General features: G+C 37.8%; 1 protein-coding gene across 3 annotated transcripts in view; it reads left to right on the top strand.

Annotated features, from left to right (window-relative positions):
* The first annotated feature begins 256 nt into the window (after positions 1-256).
* The window catches only part of LOC121414317 (testis-expressed protein 11-like), a 200653-nt gene continuing 178979 nt past the window's right edge, over positions 257-21930 (top strand). For 2 of the 3 annotated variants that reach the window (XR_005969834.1, XM_041607454.1), the window contains exons 1-3: positions 258-519; positions 13015-13154; positions 13689-13773. Coding sequence is in view for 2 of the 3 variants with exons in the window: in XM_041607454.1 (XP_041463388.1) it covers positions 480-519; positions 13015-13154; positions 13689-13773 (265 nt within the window). In the remaining variant the exon portion in view is untranslated. Of the gene's footprint in view, positions 520-13014; positions 13155-13688; positions 13774-21930 lie in introns of all 3 variants that reach the window. The other variant, XM_041607455.1, reaches the window with a different exon arrangement.

The raw sequence follows: 21930 nt of genomic DNA, 5'->3' as shown, positions 1-21930 counted from the left end.
TTTCTTTCTAAAACATTCCTTCTATGTTTAAATCGAAATGTTATTCTCATATTACATTATCTACATTGTATAGTAGTTTTAAAGGTTTCCTGACTGATATGCTGCTATAAAAAAAGAAAAAAAATTGTACGTTGCGTCGCGCTCTAATGCGAGACTAGATAGCCAGACTCGACCGATCGATAATATTTCGCGATATAATATCGAAGATTTTATGGCGCGCTAGCGGTATCATGCTGTGCATGCATGCGATGCATTTTCAGTTCAGTGAGAGCGAGCTGAGAGGCCTAGCTCCGCGGCATATCGCGGCAAGCTCGCGATAGCGATCGAGCTTGCCGCGCCGTTGCACGCGCAGCTTAGCAGCGCGCGCAGCAGTAGAGTAGGCCGGCGGCCAGACACTGAACTCGCAAACCAAACTATCCTGGTACTAGGCCTCGATCTACATGTAGAATATATTACATACGGTACCGGGAACTGCAAGCATGGTGATGGGATCGACAGATGCGGTCCATGAATTAGAAAGTAAGTCTTATTTTTAAGTTGTTATACCATGTATACGGTATTAAATCTAAACCCAGGCCCCAGGGACATGGAGCTCCCGCGGACCCGGTCCGTGAAGCGGGCCGGAGGCGGAGCCCTGGGAGCCGTTTCATAAAGCTGTTCGTAAATAAGAGCGACTCTAAGTCTAAGAACGACTGGTGATCCTTTCTTACGCGCTAAAACCATCACCTATGGTGTATACCATTATACACCTATCAATTGTAAGACGCACCCCTTGACCCCGGGGATGGTGCGTCACTTGTCAGATGTGAGTCGGATTTCCATGTACCATGGCATGACGCACCTGTGTGTCTCGACTGTGACGGACCTTTTCTTACGATGACTGTGCCTGGACGAAAAAATATGACGCACCAGTGCCAGATTTTGACTGACCATCGACTGTCTCCATGACGCACTCCGTCAAGTAAATCTCCGGCTCCGCGGGCCGGGCCGCACCAACGTGCCGCCGCTGTACTGTATACGATACGACATCCGCGTACATCTCTCGCGAAGGAACCTTGCAAAGTACTATGGAATAATAATACCCATTCAGGGGCGAATGCACGAGAGGGTCTTTGAAAGGACCGTCTTTGGTATCGCCCATTTTATGAGGCGCATTTTAATCATGAACTACCGTATTTGCCGGCGTATAGGCAGCACTATCTTTTGATGAGAAAAAGAAGCAAATTCGGGGTACGGCCTAAAGCGCGAACGCTGAATATGCGGTCAAAAACAGCACGTATGCGTACGTTTGGGACTACATACAGTGACGCTTCCATTGTAATGGTAGTTAAAACAGCGCAATTATAGGATGAAATAGTAAAAAGCACGACTTAACTAAGAAAACATTTCAGTACCGGTACGTGATAACTTACTTTTCAAATTAAATTCTATTTGGGACTAAATTTGTTTCCATAGAACGTAACAGAGCTCAGAGACCGTGCAACTCACTGACTCTGTCTGGGGCCGGCATTCCCGGCAATAGCATGTGTAATAAGTACGTTTGCAATATGTTGGTAGACTTTTGTCAACACAACCTAATTGTAATGAATGTCATTACTTTTCATGAAATTATGTGGAACATTGATTTAACACGTTATCATTTTTATCTTCCTTGCAGGAGCCAGGAAGATTAACAGCACCTCGCTCTAGATTTTTGAATTTATTTTTTACATCATCATCGATCGTAATGGAAAATAAAATGAAAATATTTACCTTTTGATCTTTTCTTTTGTTTTGCATCTCCAAGTCTCATCTCGGCCAATAAATAATAATAAAAACCTACCTTGCGATGTGTGCTGTGGTCTGCTGCGGGAAATGGCGGCAGTGGTGATGATTGGCTGGTTGGTTGTGAATACAAATTATTTTGGATGAATTATGTGATGATAATGGTGACAATAATGATATAAGTACGATTGTGTCAATGAATTGCCATAAAATGATAATTAAAGTTACAACATTGAGATGAGTGATTTAGATTTACTTGTTAGGCATTATGGATTATTATGATGGCGACGAGGATGATGATGATAGAGCACGTTTATGTTGACAATAGTAAATGATGATGCACGATTTGCGTGCGACGATAAAGATGACAAGGTGATACACGAAGTTTGCATGAAATTTGATATTCTATTGCAGGTGGAAAAATAGCGTAAGTATTAAAAAGAATCATGCCGCCTTCAATATTTTCCCGCTGAAAGAGACCGAGGGAACATGACAAGGTATGTCAATTAAAATTGCTTTGTGCGTGAATTAATAACGGTCTTTTTCAAGACCACAAACTTCCAAGAAAGATTCAGTGTTCATCTCCGGGGGGGGGGGCACTTCCATTCATGAGTGGATACCATGCGCGACCATGGGGTTTCGAAAAGCACCCTAAACACGTAATTTCCATATTCTGAAAATGCACCCCTTAACAAGTATTGGCGTGTGAAACCCTACCCTTAACAAGTATTGGAAAACGATACTCTTGGCAAATATTCCCTTAAACAATTAAGTACAGGAATGTTTTATTGTTACAGGTCCTTTGGTCGTCGGCTTTACCTAATTTGGTTTAGTACGACCCCACCTCCTACACCTCAGATCAGACTCTAAACACGAAGTGTTGGGGCAAAAAGGACATCCTTTACAAAGCATTTTAATTTTGTTTTTATCATCCCGCAAATTCGACCCTAAACACGTAATTTTCCTAGCGAAATAGATACCCTTTTTTCTTATTTTTTTGTGTTTTTGACACCCTTGTACGTAACGTGCCCTATCGTGAAAAAGACATCCTTTTTACATGTTTTTTTTTGGTCGCGCATGGTATCTACTCGTCAATGTAAGTGCCCCCCCCCCGGCTTCATCTTTATTCATAGGCGGCGGGGGGGGGGGCAGGTCCCCCCAAAAAATTGAGATGGTGGGACGATCCCCCCTAAATTTTTATTGATAACTTTTTTTATTGCTTGTCAATTTTGTTTCCTGCATCCCCCTCCCCTAAATTCTGGTGGACCCCCCTAAAATGTCTCTTGTCCCCCCCCCCTAAAATTTAGGTTGATGACCTTTTTTTTTGCTTGTCAAATTATTTTACTTACATTTGTCCATCACTAAGGTAGACACCCTCTAATTCTTTGGGCTTCCGCCGCCAATGTCTTTATTCACTTGGTCTTTACCTCTCTCTCACTCTTTATTTTTTCAATTCAATTCAATTTTGGTTTTATTGTGAAAATGATACATGACAAAAGTCCGAAGAAGCATCATATTTACAAAGTAAAAATGTACATGTATATTATTAAAAGATTACAATATATCACAATTCTAGTGCTTGACAAATAACAAAGCCAGAAAAATTAATTTGGACAATCTCAAAAAAAAGATTATTGATTGAAATTATAACATTGTAAAACTATCATCGTCAAAATCACATCAGCAAGGTTGCGAGTATTAAAAACATATATAAATAAACATTTACACTTTTAAAATATCATATTTAAAACAAGAAAAATAGGCATGTATACAAAAAAATTGTAAATAGCAAGACAAATAATAATAATATAAGTCCTATAAAAATATAAAACAAATCAATGTTGTGAATAATTGCAATTTCAAATTAGTTTGAGCCTTGTATGACAGTCATAAAACTAAAGCGATATAAATACGATGTTACAAGATTGGTATGAAGTCTGGAATTAACCATGTGATCTACTGTAGATAGTACACCACCAGTCACAATCCCAATTGACCACCCGTTTACCTGCCTAAACCAGAGAATAGCAAATTCAGTGCACTGAATCCAATGTTCTCCGGCCGAAACAGGCAAATAGGTAGTCAAAGAAATGTGACTGGTACATTATATGCTTTATAGTAAAAAAATAAATAAACGAACCAAAAAATATTGAAGCCTGTGGGCAGAATTACATATCGAATAGTCGTATTAGGTGGAACTCAAGTAAGTAAAAAAAGAACATTGGAATAAAAAGGTGACAAACCTAACATAAAATCAATAAGATTAAAGATAAACAATAAAGGGGAGTACAAAAAGTGCCCGGGGGGCCACTTCCATTCACGAGTGGATACCATGCGCGACCATGGGGTCTCGAAAAGCACCCTAAACACGTAAATTCCATTTTCTGAAAATGCACCCCTTAACAAGTATTGGCGTGTGAAAACCTACCCTTAACAAGTATTGGAAACAAAACGGCACTCTTGGCAAATATTCCCTGAAATGAACCCTAAACAAGTATATGAATGTTTATTGTTACGGGTCCTTCGGTCGTCGGCTTTACCTTATTTCGTTTAGTACGACCCCAACTTCTACACCTCGCTCAAATCGGACTCTAAACACGAAGTTTTGGGGCAAAAAGGACATCCTTTGTAAAACATTTTAATTTTGTTTTATCATCCCACATATTCGACCCTAAACACGTAATTTTCCTAGCGAAATAGATACCCTTTTTTCATTATTTATGTGTTTTTGACACCCTTATCACGTTACGTACGTAACGTGCCCTATCGTGAAAAAGACATCCTTTTTACGTGTTTTTTTTGGTCGCGCATGGTATCCACTCTCCAATGTAAGTGGCCCCCCCGGGAAAAAGTGTTACAGTTGCTAAAAAAATAAAGCTGCATATAAAATTACATTATATTACAGAGTTCAACAATTGCACAAAGTGGGGGATTAGCGACTGTTGGTATCTTTTTGTTCTAGTCCGAGGAATCTCAAGATGATGTGCATTTCTTAGGGAAAGACCAATTCTAATCCTACGGGTTTCAGGCAAGAAGTGGTGATGTCGTTTCGATTTTAGCAACGAGCGTGCAAATCCTTCAACAAGTTCACTCCGTCTGTCTTTAAGAGATGTCACATTCATACTTTGTAGAAGTTCAATGTATGTCAAGACATTTGGCCAGGCAGTGATACGCAGAGCCCTCTCCTGAACCCACTCAATGCTAGCGGATGTTGGCAGGTAATGCTAAATGCCCAAACAGGCACGGCAAACTCAATCAATGGCCTGATGTACATCTTGTAGATTATTTTATCTCATGAGACATCACCGACTTCAATAAAAAAAAAAACATTGAAACACTGCCCGTGCTTTTGTATTTATTTAAAGGACAAGTCCACCCCAACAAAAACTTGATTTGAATAAAAAAAATTCAACAAGCATAACACTGAAAATTTCATCAAAATCGGATGTAAAATAAGAAAGTTATGGCATTTCAAAGATTCGCTTCATTTCACAAAAAAGTTATATGAACGAGCCAGCTACATCCAAATGAGAGAGTCGATGATGTTATTCACTCACTATTTCTTTTGTTTTTTAGTGTTTGAAATATGAAATATTTTGATTTTCTCGTCATTAATGTGAAATGAAGTTTCATTCCTCCCTGAACACGTGGAATTCCATTATTTTAACATTTTGTGCTTCAGGTAAGGAAGTCCTAATCGTCAAATTCGTAAAAATTGAAATATTGTATAATTCAAACAATACAAAAGAAATGGTGACTGAGTGACATCATCAACTCTCTCATTTGGATGTAAGTGGCTCGTTCATATACATGTAACTGTTTTGTTAAAAATAAGCGAAACTTTGAAATGTCACAACTTTCTTATTTTTACATCCAATTTTGATGAAATCTTCAGCATTGTGCTTGTCTGATTTTTTCTCTATTGATTAAAATCAACATTTTCTGAGGTGGACTTGACCTTCAACTTTATTTGTACGAAAAGAAGACGTTAATTGAAAGAAATAAAATATATTCGCCGCGATTGTTTACCGTCGCAGCGCTTGTTTATCTCCGCCACTCTTGTTTACCTCCGCAGCGCTTGTTTACCTCCGCAGCTCTTGTTTTCATCCGCAGCGCTTGATTACCTCGATCGGCCGTTTCTTCACGTCGATGGTGGATTATTTTCTTGCGTCGCCTTGGCGAAAAAGATGAAATAGTAAGAATTACAGCATGTGTGTTTATTATTTCCCATTCCGCGGCGATTGTTGAACAATATTCCAACCAAGATTTTTCCGACTTCGCGGGAATTCTGTCATGCATTTTTTTTTTAAAAGATGATTCGCAAAATGGGGGTGCGGCCTTTACGCCGGCAAATATGGTATTATTAAGCAACGGTTTTTGTTCACCAACAAATGAATAAAATATGTTGGCAGGCATTAAAGAAAACAATGTCCTACGGCGCATCATAAATAAATCCGCAACACGAAAGACGTCCTTTGCAAAGAACACCCCCCCCCCATGAGAATCAGTTTTTGATCTGAGAGGAACGACGTACGAGACGCGCGCTGCAAGAAAAACTTGTTTTTCATCTTGAGCCATCGTGCGGGCTTGCGGGCTAGATATATAAAAATGGATCTAAAGAAAAGTGAAATAACTTCTTATGCAAGGTGACAGAAAATTCAAGACAAGATTTTAATCCAAGGATGAGCATGCAGGGTTTAAATAATTATGAACGCCCGACGACGTGAGTAAAGTGCGTGGACAGACCCGTTCGTACCATGCTGAGGCTTTATGACGCACCCCGGTAAAATGACCGACTACGACGCACCTATTCTCCGTGCTCTGACTGACCAATTGCCTCCATGACGGTACCCTGAGTCACGAATTTGTTGGTAAATGACCCACCCATGACGCACCATTCCCGGGGGTCAAGGGGTGCGTCTTACAATTGATAGGTGTATTACCAAAAGAAAGGATCACCAGTCGTTCTTAAAGTCGCTCTTATCTTACGAACATCTTTATGAAGCACCCACCAGGACTCGTCCGTGTATAGGCAGATAGTCTCCAAAATGGGGTAGAATGGGGTCGCAATAGATAGGCCTAATAGCACCCCAAATAAAAGGGAAAAAATAAATTATGCTCTTACCTCGATTACATGTCATGGATGAAGGTCTAACGTGACTCAGAATCCTGACATTGAGGCACAAACTGGACCCTGGCCTGGGCCGGCCTCAAAAAAGAGAGGAAAGTTCTGTCTCGTTCTTTCTCCTTTCAAAATTGAAAATGGTCGATCAGAACGAACGTGACATGTAGGTTGTTTTGAGGGTCCAGTTTGTGCCTCAATGTTAGGATTCTGATTCACGTCTCACGATGTTAGACCTTCATCCATCTGTCCATAGCAAAGGCCTAGATCTATTCTAGGCCTAGATCCTATTCTAGGTAAGTGCATTTAGGCCTATTTTTCCCCCTTTTCTTTGAATTGGAGTGCTATTGCGACCCCATTCCACCCTATAATTTTAGAGAGTACCCATGTCTGCCTAGACAGGAATAACCATTGTTTCTGGGGATTTATTCAACAATTTCTGACATTTTAGTCATCCCCATTCACCGACGGTAAAGTGTTAGTGTGAGCTCGCATGTGTTATCACGCCTGCCCTTTTGTCAATTGACTCCAGATTTCGATGTGATTTTTATACATCGAATTTACACTAAGGATATATCAACTAGGCCTACAAGATATCAATTCATAATTTCTAATCAATGAAAAAATGACAAAAATATATATCAAAAGGTATGAAAATGGTACTTTACCGATGTTTTCTTGAGACTTGGACGTCAGAATCTCTCCCAAAATAGCAGCCAAAATTACAAACGAACGGAGAGTGCATCGACAAGTTACGAATGTGATATCGACATTGCTTTCGATATTAATTATAATACGATCTGCTCCACATGCGAGCTAAACCCGCGCTACGATCACAGGTAGCAGACAACATTTGATATATCGAGATATTAATGATAATGACGTCATTCAAGATGGCAATTAACTTGCGAGAAAAACCGTCAGCTCAGGTGAAAATGTCTTAGATGAAAGGTGTCTAGATCATCCAGAGGATTTTTATCAATAACTCCGGTCCAAGTTACGCAATTACTTATTTCCCTGATAATGGAAACCATGAAACTGTAAATTTCGCTTAAAAAACAGTTTTAAATCCAACCTATAAAACGTTAGTTACTATACGTTGTCTGTACATACGGGCCTCCAAGCTGTTCAGTCTATGTACTATTGGTGAGTGGTAGTTCAGCGGAACAACCAAATTACAGAGACTGAAGCTTTTGGTCTATACATGGACGAGTCCTGGGCTCCGGCCCGCGAAGCAGGCTGGAGCTCTCTGGGCTAGTATAGATCTAGATCTAATGTTAACTTAGATCTGAGTATGCAGATACCTCAAGTGATGTTCGTGTAGGCTCCACTTTACTACCACTACACTGACTTAAGTTCGGGTAGGTTGAATGTAGTGTAGCGGTACTACCAGTCTTGTAGTCGAGTCACCATGGTCCGAGTCCTAGTCAACAAATTCAAATTTCATATTTTTAATTTTACTCTAAAAGCTTTAATTTAAAGTAAACAAATTAAAATACGACATACAAATCAAAATAATATATTTTAATACGTAAACAACATATTGAAGTATGACATTATTTCAATTTGTTGTTAACTTTAAAAGGTTTAAGTACACAAATTAAAATGTCATAAGTAAACAACAAATTAAAGAAGAAACATTGAGAAAAGAGGAAATGTATCGATACCATAAAGGCGACTACCAGGCAATAAATGACGCCATCATTGACATAGATTGGGATAGTGAACTGAAATCTATGAATGTAAATGAATCATGGAACTTCTTCTCAACCATCTATCAAGCAAAAATAGACCAACACATCCCTAAAACCACAGGGGTTAGGCTAAAGAAGAAGAAACTCTGGATGACAAAGGAAGCTGTCAGACAACAGAAGAAGAAACACAGATCTTGGAAAAGATTTCGTGACAGTGGAGATGATGTCGACTATCAGCGATCAAGAAAAGAGGCCATCAAACTTCGTAAAATGACGAGAAATCTACGCAGGAAATTTGAAAAGGACATTGCCAACAATATCAAGTCAAACCCCAAAGCCTTCTGGAGATATGCAAATAGCTCAAGAAGATGCAGAGCTAATTTTGGGGTCATGAAAAATGAACATGGAATCACTGCTGAGAATGACGAGGACAAAGCAGAACTCTTTAACCTCTTCTTCAACAGTGTATTTACAGACGAAGATGTGCAGCAGATTCCAACTTTGGAAGATAGACATAGGGGTAATCTCCTAACTGATCTGGACATTACCACAAGTAATGTAAAGAACAAACTGAAATTGCTGAAGAGTTCAAAATCAGCTGGACCTGATGGATTTCACCCGAGAGTTCTAAAAGAAACTGCTGAAACGATTTGCACACCTCTTGCACTTATATTCAGAAAGTCCTTGAAAGAAGGGTATCTTCCACAGTCATGGAAAGATGCAAATATCACACCAATACATAAGAAAGGAAAGAAGGATGCTGTTGAAAACTACAGACCAATAAGCCTGACTTCAGTTATTGGATAGATCATGGAATCTGTTGTGCGAGATGCCATTCTCAATCACCTTATTCAGAATGACTAATTGTGTGATGCACCACATGGATTTCTACCAGGAAGGTCTTGTGTCACACAACTGCTTGAAGTCATGGAATTGTGGACTGCCTCTCTTGATGAAGGATGTGAAGTTGATAACATCTACCTTGATTTCTGTAAGGCCTTCGATTCTGTCCCCCATGAGCAACTGATGAAGAAACTCAGATCCTGTGGTATAACAGGTTGTCTGGGAAAATGGCTTTACAGTTTCTTAACCCACCGGAGGCAGAGAGTCGACATGAATGGTAAACTTCACAGTGGTTACCTGTGAGAAGTGGAGTGCCTCAGGGTAGTGTCCTCGGACCGACAGTTTTTGTGGTATTCATCAACGATCTCCCTGACGTAGTAAGCAGTATCGTGAAGATATACGCCGATGACACCAAACTCTTCAGAGAGATCAGAATGGAGGATGACTGCGACAGGCTACAAGCTGACTTAGACAACTTAAAGGGAAATCCAACCCAAATAAAAACTTGTTTTTATAAGGAAAAGAAAAATCAGACAAGTTGATAGGTGAAAATTTGAACAATATTGGACAAACAACAAGAAAGTTATGAATTTTTAAAAGTTGTAAATATTGGTAATCACAATACCCATGGAGACTTCAAATTGGCCGCATATGGGATGTCAAGTGATGTAAGGCAAGGACTACTCTTCCATGTACTCCAATACATATTATGGCTAAAATGTCATTTTTCCCAAAAGTTTAATTTCAAATTATATTTTTCTTTCATGAGGACATACTACAATATACTACCTGGGTTATATTTAGATTACTGCCCCAGGGGAATGGGTACTTAGGAGAAAACCACAAATCCCTGATAATGAATTACATGGCCTATGGGAAAGTTGTCCTTTCCCCTTGTCATAATTTACTTACACAGTTGCCAATTTGAAATCTACATAGTATAGTGATCTCAATTTTAAAGCAGCTATAACTTTCTCATTGCTTGTCCGATTTCTTTCAAACTTTCACCATTCTGTTTAATTTATTTTTCTCCTTCCCAACATAACATTTTATGGCCAAGGCTGGATTCCCCTTTAACTGAGTGGTCCAAGAAGTGGCAGCTCCAGTTTAATACAACGAAGTGTAGCTCCCTCCATGTAGGTCATCAGAATACCCATCATCAGTATCATCTAGATGGAGATGTGCTAGAGGAAGTTTCAGAGGAAAGAGACTTGGGAGTCATTATGGACTCTCAACTGAAATTCCATTCCCAAGTAGCCAATGCAGTCTTGAAAGCTAATCGTGTGCTTGCTATGATTCGCCGCACTTTCTTGCATAGAGACAAAGAAAACATCAAAAGGTTGTACAAGTCACTTGTGAGACCAATACTTGATTATGCGAATGGAATATGGTACCCAAGATATGCTTCTGACTTGAAGGCTATCGAGAAAGTCCAGCGACGAGCGACCAAGCTGGTACCAGCCCTGAAAGATATGGACTATGGTAGAAGACTGCATGAAATGAAATTACCCTCCATCAAGTACAGACTACGAAGAGGTGACATGATACAAGTCTAGAAGATAATCCACGGCATTGATGATGTGAATAGAGACCTATTCTTCACATCAGCTACCACTCAATCAATGCGTGGCCACCCTTACAAGCTATTTTTTAAAAGGAGTAGACTGGCAGTGAGACAAAACACCTTCAGTGTTAGAGTGGTCAATGACTGGAACTCTTAGCCTGCTGAGGTACCCACAGCATCAACAATCAATGGCTTCAAGACAAAGTTAGACAAGTTTTGGTCTGTGTGGCATTATGTTCATGCATGGGAATAGTGCCTTTTTCATTTCAACACATTGGCACAGCACATTGCACAAATAGCACAGAGTCAGTTTCAAACTTATCCAAGCTAAGAAGACAACAAGTTAGACCTGGAAACTTAACTTATCCAAGCTAGGAAGACAAGTTAGACCTGGAAACTTGACTGCAGGAACAACTGTATTTTTCCAGTAGATGCGGCATAAAGGTATAAAAGGATTAAAATGTCATATTATAGTTGGTTTACTTTAAACCTTTAAAATTACTTTGACATCATACAATCAATAAAAAACAATCACTCACCCAATCAACAATTGATTCAAATCAACAAATACTTTATCAATTACAATTGAAGAGAAAAAACTAGAACTGCAATCGTTTTAGAGCGATGTACATGCATTGACGCGCGTGCTTTGATAGAGGGCAAAAAACAGAAGGAGATAGAGAGAAAACTAGATGATCATGATATATATTTTCAAATATTAGAGTGCGCTATTTCATAAAGGAATGGTCACTGATGCGGATTATGTGAAATGATACAATTGCCAAACCCTGAAAATACGAGATCAAAATAGATTAAAACAAGGAAGTATTTTCAAACTTTGCAATAGAGGGCGATATTTTTAAAGGTAATGGTCACTGATGCATAACAAACCAGTGAATTATGGAGGATATTACCAGAAGCAAAGTCTAGAAAAAAAAAGAGACCAAAATCAATGAAAACGAGGAATTTAAGACTTTTCAATAGAGGGTGCTATTTCAAAAGTTAATGGATGCATTAAACTGGATTTTACTATGGCTATATATATAGGCACGACATGCAGGCTACGGCTTTGTGGCTTGCGCCTGTAATCCAAGCTATTTGGGGATGTTACAAATTGATGCAGAGGTTTGAGCCCTGGTCACGTCTTTCGGATGGTGACGTTAAAGGTCGGTCCCAGACGTAAATAATCATATCACGTCTGACAAAACTCAAATACACACTCAGGCTACGCAGCTACGCTCGTTCATTTATTCACGTAGTGGCCGAATTCGGCTGTGCCTAGGGAAAATTGCGCAAATAATTCAGTTACCGTAATTGCAATATGCTCGTGTTAAAAACACAAATTTATAAACACTTTAATTTAATATTATTTGATATTACCGTGTTAAATATCAATGAAAATATTTTGAAAACTTCAAGATGTAAGAATCTCCGAAACAAGGATTTTACATCTTAAAAGAGAGAAAGAAACAGTTCAACTGAAGTGTGATTTATAGACTGCCGAGTTTGCCCTACGATACGGCCGAGTTACCCATGCAATCGTATACACAAAACATGCAGCTGCACAATGCAATGCGCTGTGTAGTCCGCTGCCCGTGCGCCCTGCTATAGCACAAAACTGATGTGCGCAGCTTTTAGCGTTGAGGCAAGTCATGGGCAACTCAACTTTATTATCAAGATATACATTTTCCATTAAATATTATTGGAAAATACTTTAAAATAGTGAATAATACTGACTCTTAAATTCCCTAGATTAGTATTTAGTATTAAATCTTCGGCCTCGAGCCAAGGCATCGAGGCCGCATGCTACGAGGACGAGTCCATATCACGGCATACGAGGCCGAGGACTGGCAAAGCCGGCCTCGAGACCTCCAAGACTGGGTACTACTGGTGGTGAAGACGTTGAGTGGAGCCTGCACAAACATCGCAAGTTGAGGTAGATCTTACACTAACGTTAGAGCGTAGTGTGTAGCGGTAGTGAAGTGGAGTGCAGTCAGTCGCCAGTGACACTCTTGTTTTTCATCCAGGTCTAGTTGATGTACTTTGTAAAGAAGATGAAGAAGAAAGGTGTGAGGGAATTGCTGACCAGCTAATGGAATTGTCTCATTCTCTTCATAAACTGGGTTGTGAAGTCCTTCATCAGCTTGTCAAGGAAAGAGGAGCTCAGGTATGCATCTATAACAAAATGTTGATTCGAAATATGAAAATAAAAAAAATCAAATACCAGTAATCAAACCAGTGAAAACTTTGAATCGCTATTGGATAACTATTTAGGATTTGCTTGCTTTCACTGTAACATAATATGCAAATGAGAATCATTGATTTTTATATCTTTGTTTTCTGCTTCATTGTTTTCATTAATTCAATTTTTGTAGATTTTAACAATAAAGGAGACTTTTCATCAAATAACAATGGCAATTTCATATTTTTTTATATATGATATTATTAATATGAAATTAAAAAATAATTTATATTTCTTATAAATAAGACACCACACAAATATTGAGTGGGTGACCCGTTAGTTCCCTCAGCACATAGTCATAACGACTAACTGTGAAACGGGCTTACATGATCATAAAATGCAAATTGGGAAATTTGAAAATTAAAGTCAATAAAAAAGTAACTGTACTCAGATAGGACTTGGATGTTACTGTTTTGTTCAGGACCTGTAGGCTAGGATTTTGATTTTATTTTTCTATAGATTGAGCAGTGTGCTGTTATGTTATGGAATGTAGCTGTATCCAAGAACACTGGAAATGCTATTGGAGATGTCCTCAATGCTAAAAGTAAGTCATTCATCCTATCGAATTATGTGACTCCAATGAGTGGTCATGGGGTTCGAAGTGTTAATGGGATAACAGTAAGATGAAGGGTTCAGTTTACAACATATAGGATCAGTAAAATTCTCATAGGGGCCCTATTTCGTACAACCCACACCACAGAAAAGATTTGACACCATAGGGTTGTAGTATGGACCCTCTAGATTACTGCTAGGTAGGTAGTAGTATCAAATTGTATTGCTTTTTTCTACAGTCGTACTTCAAGAGCAATGTAAAATAGCGAAAAAATTGAAAAATGCTATAACCTTTATAGCGCAAGGTGAAATGTAAGTTGCCATATCTCCGCTTGTATATATCATCAATTTGCCGTTGATGTACCAAATTAACGTTTAACGTTACATGTTACAGTAACATTTAAAAGTGAAGTTAAGATATCAAACCTTCAAAATAGGAATACCTTATACTCATGGCAAATATCCACTTTCATCACAAGTAGATATGAAAAAAATTGATAAAGTGATTTTGTGTTGTACAATGCCTACTTAGCTTGTTGCGATCAAATGGGAGGCTGAATGTCACATTTGAACTGTTGCACGTACAAGACGTACCATCCAAAATGTACCATTGCACGGCTATAAGAGGTGACGTCACAGTGCGATTTCATTGAATAAGGTGACAATGCGCGTACAGCCCGCTGGCTAAATGCGCAATGCTGCCCAAGATCATGTGCGCTTGTGGGCCCGGCTTGTGGGATTTTGCTTTTCGCTCTCAATATTTTTGCTCCCTTTTCATAGATTACTGGAGGGAAAAACTTTTTTTTCTTCATATTTTCTCTAGATTCCGAGGCGTTGTACAACACAAATAGCAAATATCCTTATTCGTGCAATGGTGCGAGATTTCGCATTCGGTGAAAGAAACCTCATGGGAAATCTCGCACCATCACACTCATGCCTATTCGCTATTTGTATATTGTTAAACATGAGGTGCTTTATAAAACTACACTGGGACTATTCGTAATAAAGTGAAATTTTAGCAATGTTTTTGAGCATTTCAGTTATGTTTTAACTACCATATATATATAGTATATGGGCTGCTATTCACAATCTTGTAGTACCGTTAGTTTGAGATCCAACGCTGCATGAATTGATTAGAATGTCTTTTTTACCTGGGATATAATCTGATCCCAACCATATTCCATTTCTTTCTTCAAACTCAATTTTTTTTTAGAATTCTTTAAATTGTGAATTATTTTTATAGCCTGGTTCATTGCCTGATAAGCCTCCGGGGGGGGGGGGGGGGGGGGTGGTGATGTGTAATAGTAAAATATATTCTTGAACATGATTTCTAACTCAATACATCACATATTAGTCGAGAAGTTGATAAATGCCTTACTTTGAAATTCAAAATGGCTGCCATAGGACCCCGAAGTAATATGTACATTCTAACTGGGAACAGATAATTTTTACAGAATTTTTACTGTAAAAATTCCTAAATTTTGATGTAAGTGTAAAGTATTGTAAAACCCAATGATTTCTAGCAAAATATATCACAGCTTGCGTCATAAAGGTGATGAATGCTTTCCACAAAAAGCATATTGCAGCCATTTTGAATTTCTAAATATAGCATATTTAACAAAGAAATTATCTATTGTCAAGGTTAAGTGTATGAATCTTACTTATTTAGAGCTTTTCTTAAAGACTGGACATCACGTCTAGGCGAAGCGCATACGTATATGTAAATTACTCGTAAAACTTTTGTTAGGCAAATGAACTACGCCCTAAAACCCGATCTGAAGGCGTCGTGTACTGTAGGCCTATTAATTTTGGTCATTACGTTTTATTGGTTTGAATGGAGCTGACATGATTTATCTCGATTTGTTTTTGCCTTAGGGGCAATATCAACTTCATTGTTTTTATTCATTTTGCTATAATTTTAGCAGACACATAATATGGATTTGTCTTATCGATGAGCTAATCGTATTTTATGCCAGGAAGGAGTTTTAGATGATTTCTATGATAGGCAGGACAACAAGAATTTCAAAATGTGTTTGTTGTCCCCAAGAATGATATCTAAAAATTTCTTAATATCTAATTTGTCATGTGAAACCACTTAAAACTTACGTAAAATTCATTTAAACTGCAAAAAAGAGCAATTTCATAGCACCAACATGGGTCGAAAAAGTCATAGACATCGCGGGTCCCTGTTAATGCACTGTCCTTACTATCGATAGTTTAAACGATCACGATGTGCTCGCTAAATGCGCGCGCCCGTCGGCGTCTGCTAGCCGTCCTCTGCTGTGACTCTCAAATAGCCCCGCATGTGCGATTTTAAGTCAGATCGTCCCATATGCTGTTTTTCATGTTAGTACATAGATGCGTGCGCGTTTTTTGCGGACGCAGATCATGCACCCATCTCCGTCGTCTGGTACGGCTCTCTATATCAGTCCCAACTTGTGAAATGTGTTTTCTGGTGTATTTTCATTTGGTCTACATGCAGTTTGCCCACTTGTCATTTGGTCTAATGCCAAATGGGCTAAACCCATTTGGTCAACTAAATTGCCATTTGGTCTACACTTGGTCTAATTCTCATTTAGTGAAATGTCCAGTTGGTCTAATTTCAGCATAACCTACATAATTATATATTTTTTTACTTTGTCAAATACTGGTACATAAAATTGGCTTTATATCATGGAGTTCCACATTGTAAATATGTATATTCATTTGGTTCACATGCAATTTGCCCACTTCTCATTTAGTCTAATGCCGAATGGGCTAAACCCATTTGGTCTACACTTGGTCTAATTCTCATTTTGTGAAATGTCCAGTTGGTCTAATTTCAGCACAACCTAGGCTACTTAATTATATTTTTTTAACTTATATACATATATTTAGTCTTTATACATATACCAAATGGGCTTGACCCATTTGGTTTTAAAAAAAAATCTAATTGCCATTTGGTCTACACTTTGTCTAATTTACATTTGGTCTACACTACACTTGATCTAATTTTGAGTCCAGTCCAGGGTCTAATTTCAACATGACCTACATCATTATGATTTTATACTTTGTGAAATATATATTTTTTCTTTATATAATTTCATTTCACCTTATAATTTTAGCATTGGTTTCCAAATAAATAATACTTGAACAGTGGCATAATCATGATAATGGAGCCAAAAGTTTTGAAAGGTGTATCGGGTAAATTTATAAAGTTGTAAGCAGAAGCAAACAACAAAAAAATGTTGAAGCGGGGGGGGGGGGGGGGGGGGGGGGGGGGGGCGGGGGGGTGTTAATTAATTTCCTTTTATTTTCCAATGCCAGATCAATCTTTGTTTTTGCTTGCTAAATTTTTTAAAAATGATATGTTCTGTTCTATCTTCAATTTTTACTAATGATCCTTTTTTTACTTTTTTTTTCAGACACATTCGCACCCGAACCGACTCTACAAGGGAAGAGAAGGAATTATTGAACCCCTTGAGAATATACAGGTCAAGGGCTGTAATAGTATACAGGGGCACTTCCTGGGAGTTTAATTTCATTTTAATTATGTGTTTTCAGGATTTTTTTTAGGATATCTAACATTGCAGTGAAAATTATTGCCCCTGCTGATAGTTTTTCAGCTGTGCATGCCCCTCCTTAATTTCAGTGAATAAGGTGTGGCACTGCCCTCTATGATTCATTTTGAATTTTAATGGGCTCCAAAATGCAGTAATTTGTAAATGATAGCATAATCTTATTTTGATAAAGCATTTTACTTAACGGGGGGGGGGGGGGGGGTGAATTTGACTACTAAACCAGCCCCCCCATGTCAAGGATTAAATTTTTGGAAAAAAAGCATATATAAAATAGATATAGTTATTGCATATCAGAATATTATTTTTTCTTGATGTTTTCTCAATAACTCTAAGCTGTTATTGATGAATTCTTTCTTGAAACAAAAATACGCAATTTATCCAAACATGTCAGTTTCATTTTGTAGACATATGCATTGAATTTACCAATTCAGAATATAAGGTATGCAATCTTTCATAAATGTTGATTTTTATCACTGGTGGATCTGGGGGAGGGCACATCTAGCTCACCCCCCCCCCTTTGAGAGCTAGAGTCAAGATGTAATGAAAATATGCAATTTTCATCAAAGAATGCCCTCCCCCGTAAGGCCCTTTTTTGCTTGACAAATTTTCATCCTGAAAATGTGCCCCCCCCCAGGATAAATCCTGGATCCACCACCCTGGTTTTGATTAAGTTTACATGTATTTTCATTTTGAAAAAAAAAATTCCTAGAGATTTATAAACAGCATGATTTACACTGAGCATTTCATACAATTTGTGCAGAAGAAATATTATCTTGAGAAATTATGGAAGATATCTTTTGGAAATGAAATTACTTTATTGCAGTTATGTCTTACATTGTATTGTCATTTTACTTGATAGAAATTCATTATTTTTTATAACCATGACAGTGTTATAAATTCATATTTGCTAAATTGTAATAATCATTTTGATGTTCCTTCATCTTCATGAAAGTATGAATTCTAGTCATCTGCTTCAGTCTGCCCAATGAAATGGTTACAAAGGGCCTAAGCATCCCTTGTCATTTTTCAATAACTAGTTAAGTCAGTAGTCAAGTAAGGGGTCAGACAGTTTGGCTGTATTATATTTGTTTAATTGTCTTACTAGTATCAATTTACTAAACTTTTTCTGCTTGTGATTGAACCACCAAATTGCCAGATAGTACCATTTTGTTGGGCAGACATTAATATTGACTAGAGGACTTACTTTCCAAACCAACCTAAAGATAATATGATACTTCATGTATTACAGGGGTATATTGCCTCCATTCCATTGTTGGGATGTATGCTATGGGCTGGGTTAATATCATCTAACTTGTCCTGGAATAATCATTCTCTATAACAAGTTCACAGACAAACGGAGATTCCACTTCAGCAACTCTCAGTTGAACATCAACATTCCTGGCATTGGTGGGGGAAGCCAAAAATTTTAGGGGGGAACCGCCAAAATCTTTTGACCCCCCCCGAAAAAAAAGATAGTGACCAAATAATATCATGGGGGGGACACAGGAAACAAAATTTAAAATTGACAAGCCAAAAAAAATTAAAAAATAAGGTTATCAACAAAAAATCGAAGGGGGATGGAATCGTCCCTCCCCACCTCAAATTTAGGGGGATACTCCCCCCCCACTTCCGCCGCCTATGATTCCTGGTGCTTGGAGATCTGCGAAAGGCATGCTATAACATCCACGTAAGTTCCATTTCCTTTCATGTTTTTTCCTCTTCTTAGTGAGCATCTCCAAGTGTTCATATTTTTTCAGTGTCCTTTTTTTAGATTTATCAAACTCAGTTTTATTACCTGATAAAATTCTATCCCAAGAATTGAACACTTTGATCAAATTTGGAAGTTCAACTTAATGTAACTGACAATATATAACTGAAATTATATAATAAAAGGCAAAATAATAATTATGAGAAAAATAATAAAGAAAAACAGTTACTCAAATCAAATTCACTCAAAACCATACACTAATGTACTCTCCTCAAAAATCAGTTCTCACTTTTAGGTATTGATCATTCATTCAGTCAATAAAATAATAAAAACAGAGTCAGGAGGTCCTCCTCAAAATAAACACAAACACAGTGTCTCACATACACACTACACATTAAGAGTAAAATCAGTTTGTATCTTTCGTGGGATTTGTTTTTATGTAAATCTGGATTCTTCTCGTTAGTAGGGCTTAGGTCACTCTGACTTGAACTTAAAACTTCCAATCTCAAGAAGGCAAGATATCTCAGTAGATAGTCATTGTCAAGATGTTTAGGAGTTCAATCTGGAGGTGAGGTTATTCATGATGGCATCTGATATTCTGGCAGAAAGAATGAGAAATAAAAAAGTGCATAAATACAATTATTTATTTTTTCAATGCAAATTAAATAAACGAGTCATTCAAGATAGTGTGTATTTTTTAGAGGGGGGGGGGGGGGGGGGGGGGGGGGGTGATGGCATATTTTTAGTCCAAATTATTTTTTATCTTCATTTTTTTCCACTTTGTATTACCATTTATTCAAAAATTGCAATAAACATATTAATAAATGAGTTTTAATCTAGTTTGCAAAAGAAAAACCAGTGGCGGCGGCAGTGCAAAGAAAATGCCAGTAAAAGGCAGTAAAGCACTGTGTCTGAGTGACTGACACCACGGCACTGACAGTGAGGTGAATGTACTTCATTTTCCAGTGCATGCACATTATTGCCCCATCATATTCACTCGTTTTCAGAAAATATTTAGTTATTCCTCATATGACCATGATTATCTCCTTCATGTCATTACTCTGGTGTTTATTCATGATTTTAAATTCAGGAAATCATTTAGCAAACAAAGAAAACAAAGCATTTCTTGACTGTGATTCCGTGTGATTCAAGTTCTATTTCATTTCTGTCTATCACACGTACGCACGTACGTGACGTAATCTTGATCTCTAATCTGCTAATTGTTATGTTAATTAATCATCCCGTGCGCGCGATTAAAATGGCTCGAAATTCGACCAAATTCAAGGGCAGCTCAGCTTGTAAACCTCACTGAGAAGGGCTTCCACAGCCCTTGCGATTCCCCGCGCTGCAATTTAACTGCAAGACACAGAAAGGAAATCAATTCAAGTTTCACAATCAACGGAAAATCCAGAACCCTTCGAGACCCATTTTGCAAGAAATACAACTAAATAAGGTAAGAATTGAGAGCAACTCACGACACTTTTGACTTACCGACACTTTCATGGTTATTTTTGGAAGATTTCATGGAATTTGGGGCACAAAAATTGCTTCGGTAGCTCGCGAAAGTCCTATGCATTACGATGACATATTTTTCATCGCACGGGAGGACAATCACAAAGAGAAAATATATTCATCCGCGCTGACAGGGGCTTAATTTTGACGATATCGCATCGCTATGCGATTTCACTCATTGACAAGCGGACGAAGCTTACGTACAAATTTTGAGCACTTCCGCGACAGCGCCATCTAGTGACTACGGCCGTGCCTATCTATGATGTATTTCTTAACCCACATACGTGGTAAGTAAAAATTACTTCATACAAGGATATTTTGATAATCTTTAAAACTAAGACGGAAATTTGCACGAAATATGGTGTTAACTTAATTGCAGATTATGTGGAACTTATTTAATGTTGAATCTTGCAAATTAAAACAATTTAAAGGATTTTCGACATTACATCCGTTTAATGGGGTTGTTTACATACTATACCTGTACATGGTTGCATGTTTGACAATTATGAAGTTTATTCTATAAGGGATTGGCATAACTAATTTGTAATGCATTTGTAAGATTGAACGTATTTTGGAAGATTACTTTATGGATATTTTGAAATGAATTTCCATCAATCAAACGTGGACACTTATTGACAACTAATTATGCAAAGTTAATTAATGAATCAATTGCGTGATTAGATCAATGTATTAGAAGTGTGGTTCCATGTTTACTATTTATCGTAGGGTTTTTAGTACTGAGATTCCAAAGGCAGAGCCGTAGCAACAGTGAGTACTGAGGGTGCGTACGGGAACTCCGGACGGGACAGAAGTCTCGGGAATCGCCCTCCAGTGTGACGTCATAGTGATGAGTCATCGACGTTCGGATTCTCCACTGATCGCGATACACAGTTTTCTTCGATGGGCCCAAAGAAATGATAACAGCTAAGGACTTTATGTTATTCGAATTTAACTTTCATTATTAATTTATTCTTTGATGCTATGCCATATTACTGACAGATGTGAACGTGTTGAATTTGATTATAATTAAAGATATTTCATTTGATTGTAATTCCAATCCATTTTCTTTTTCGTGATTTGTTGTGTAAACAGTACATAGGCAATTATCTTTTCTCTAGAGTATTTTTGTCCTTTGCTTTTGCACTGGGCCTGTGACATCTATTTCATTAGAAATCATATTTTCAGACAATATTTCACTCATTCATGCAACAATATTTAGTCAAGCAAAGCCAAATTCTGTTATTAGTAGTACATAATAGGCTTTTATACCGTTAGGGCCTGTAGCGGCCATTTTGACTTCCAAAATATATTATTTATCACCTACCTGGCAGAATAAATTATCTTGGTAGAAATTATGTTTTCAGACAAT

Source organism: Lytechinus variegatus, chromosome 4 (genome assembly GCF_018143015.1).
Source record: "Lytechinus variegatus isolate NC3 chromosome 4, Lvar_3.0, whole genome shotgun sequence".
Taxonomy (NCBI): Eukaryota; Metazoa; Echinodermata; class Echinoidea; order Temnopleuroida; family Toxopneustidae; genus Lytechinus; species Lytechinus variegatus.
This window is presented reverse-complemented; position numbering and strand designations above follow the sequence as displayed.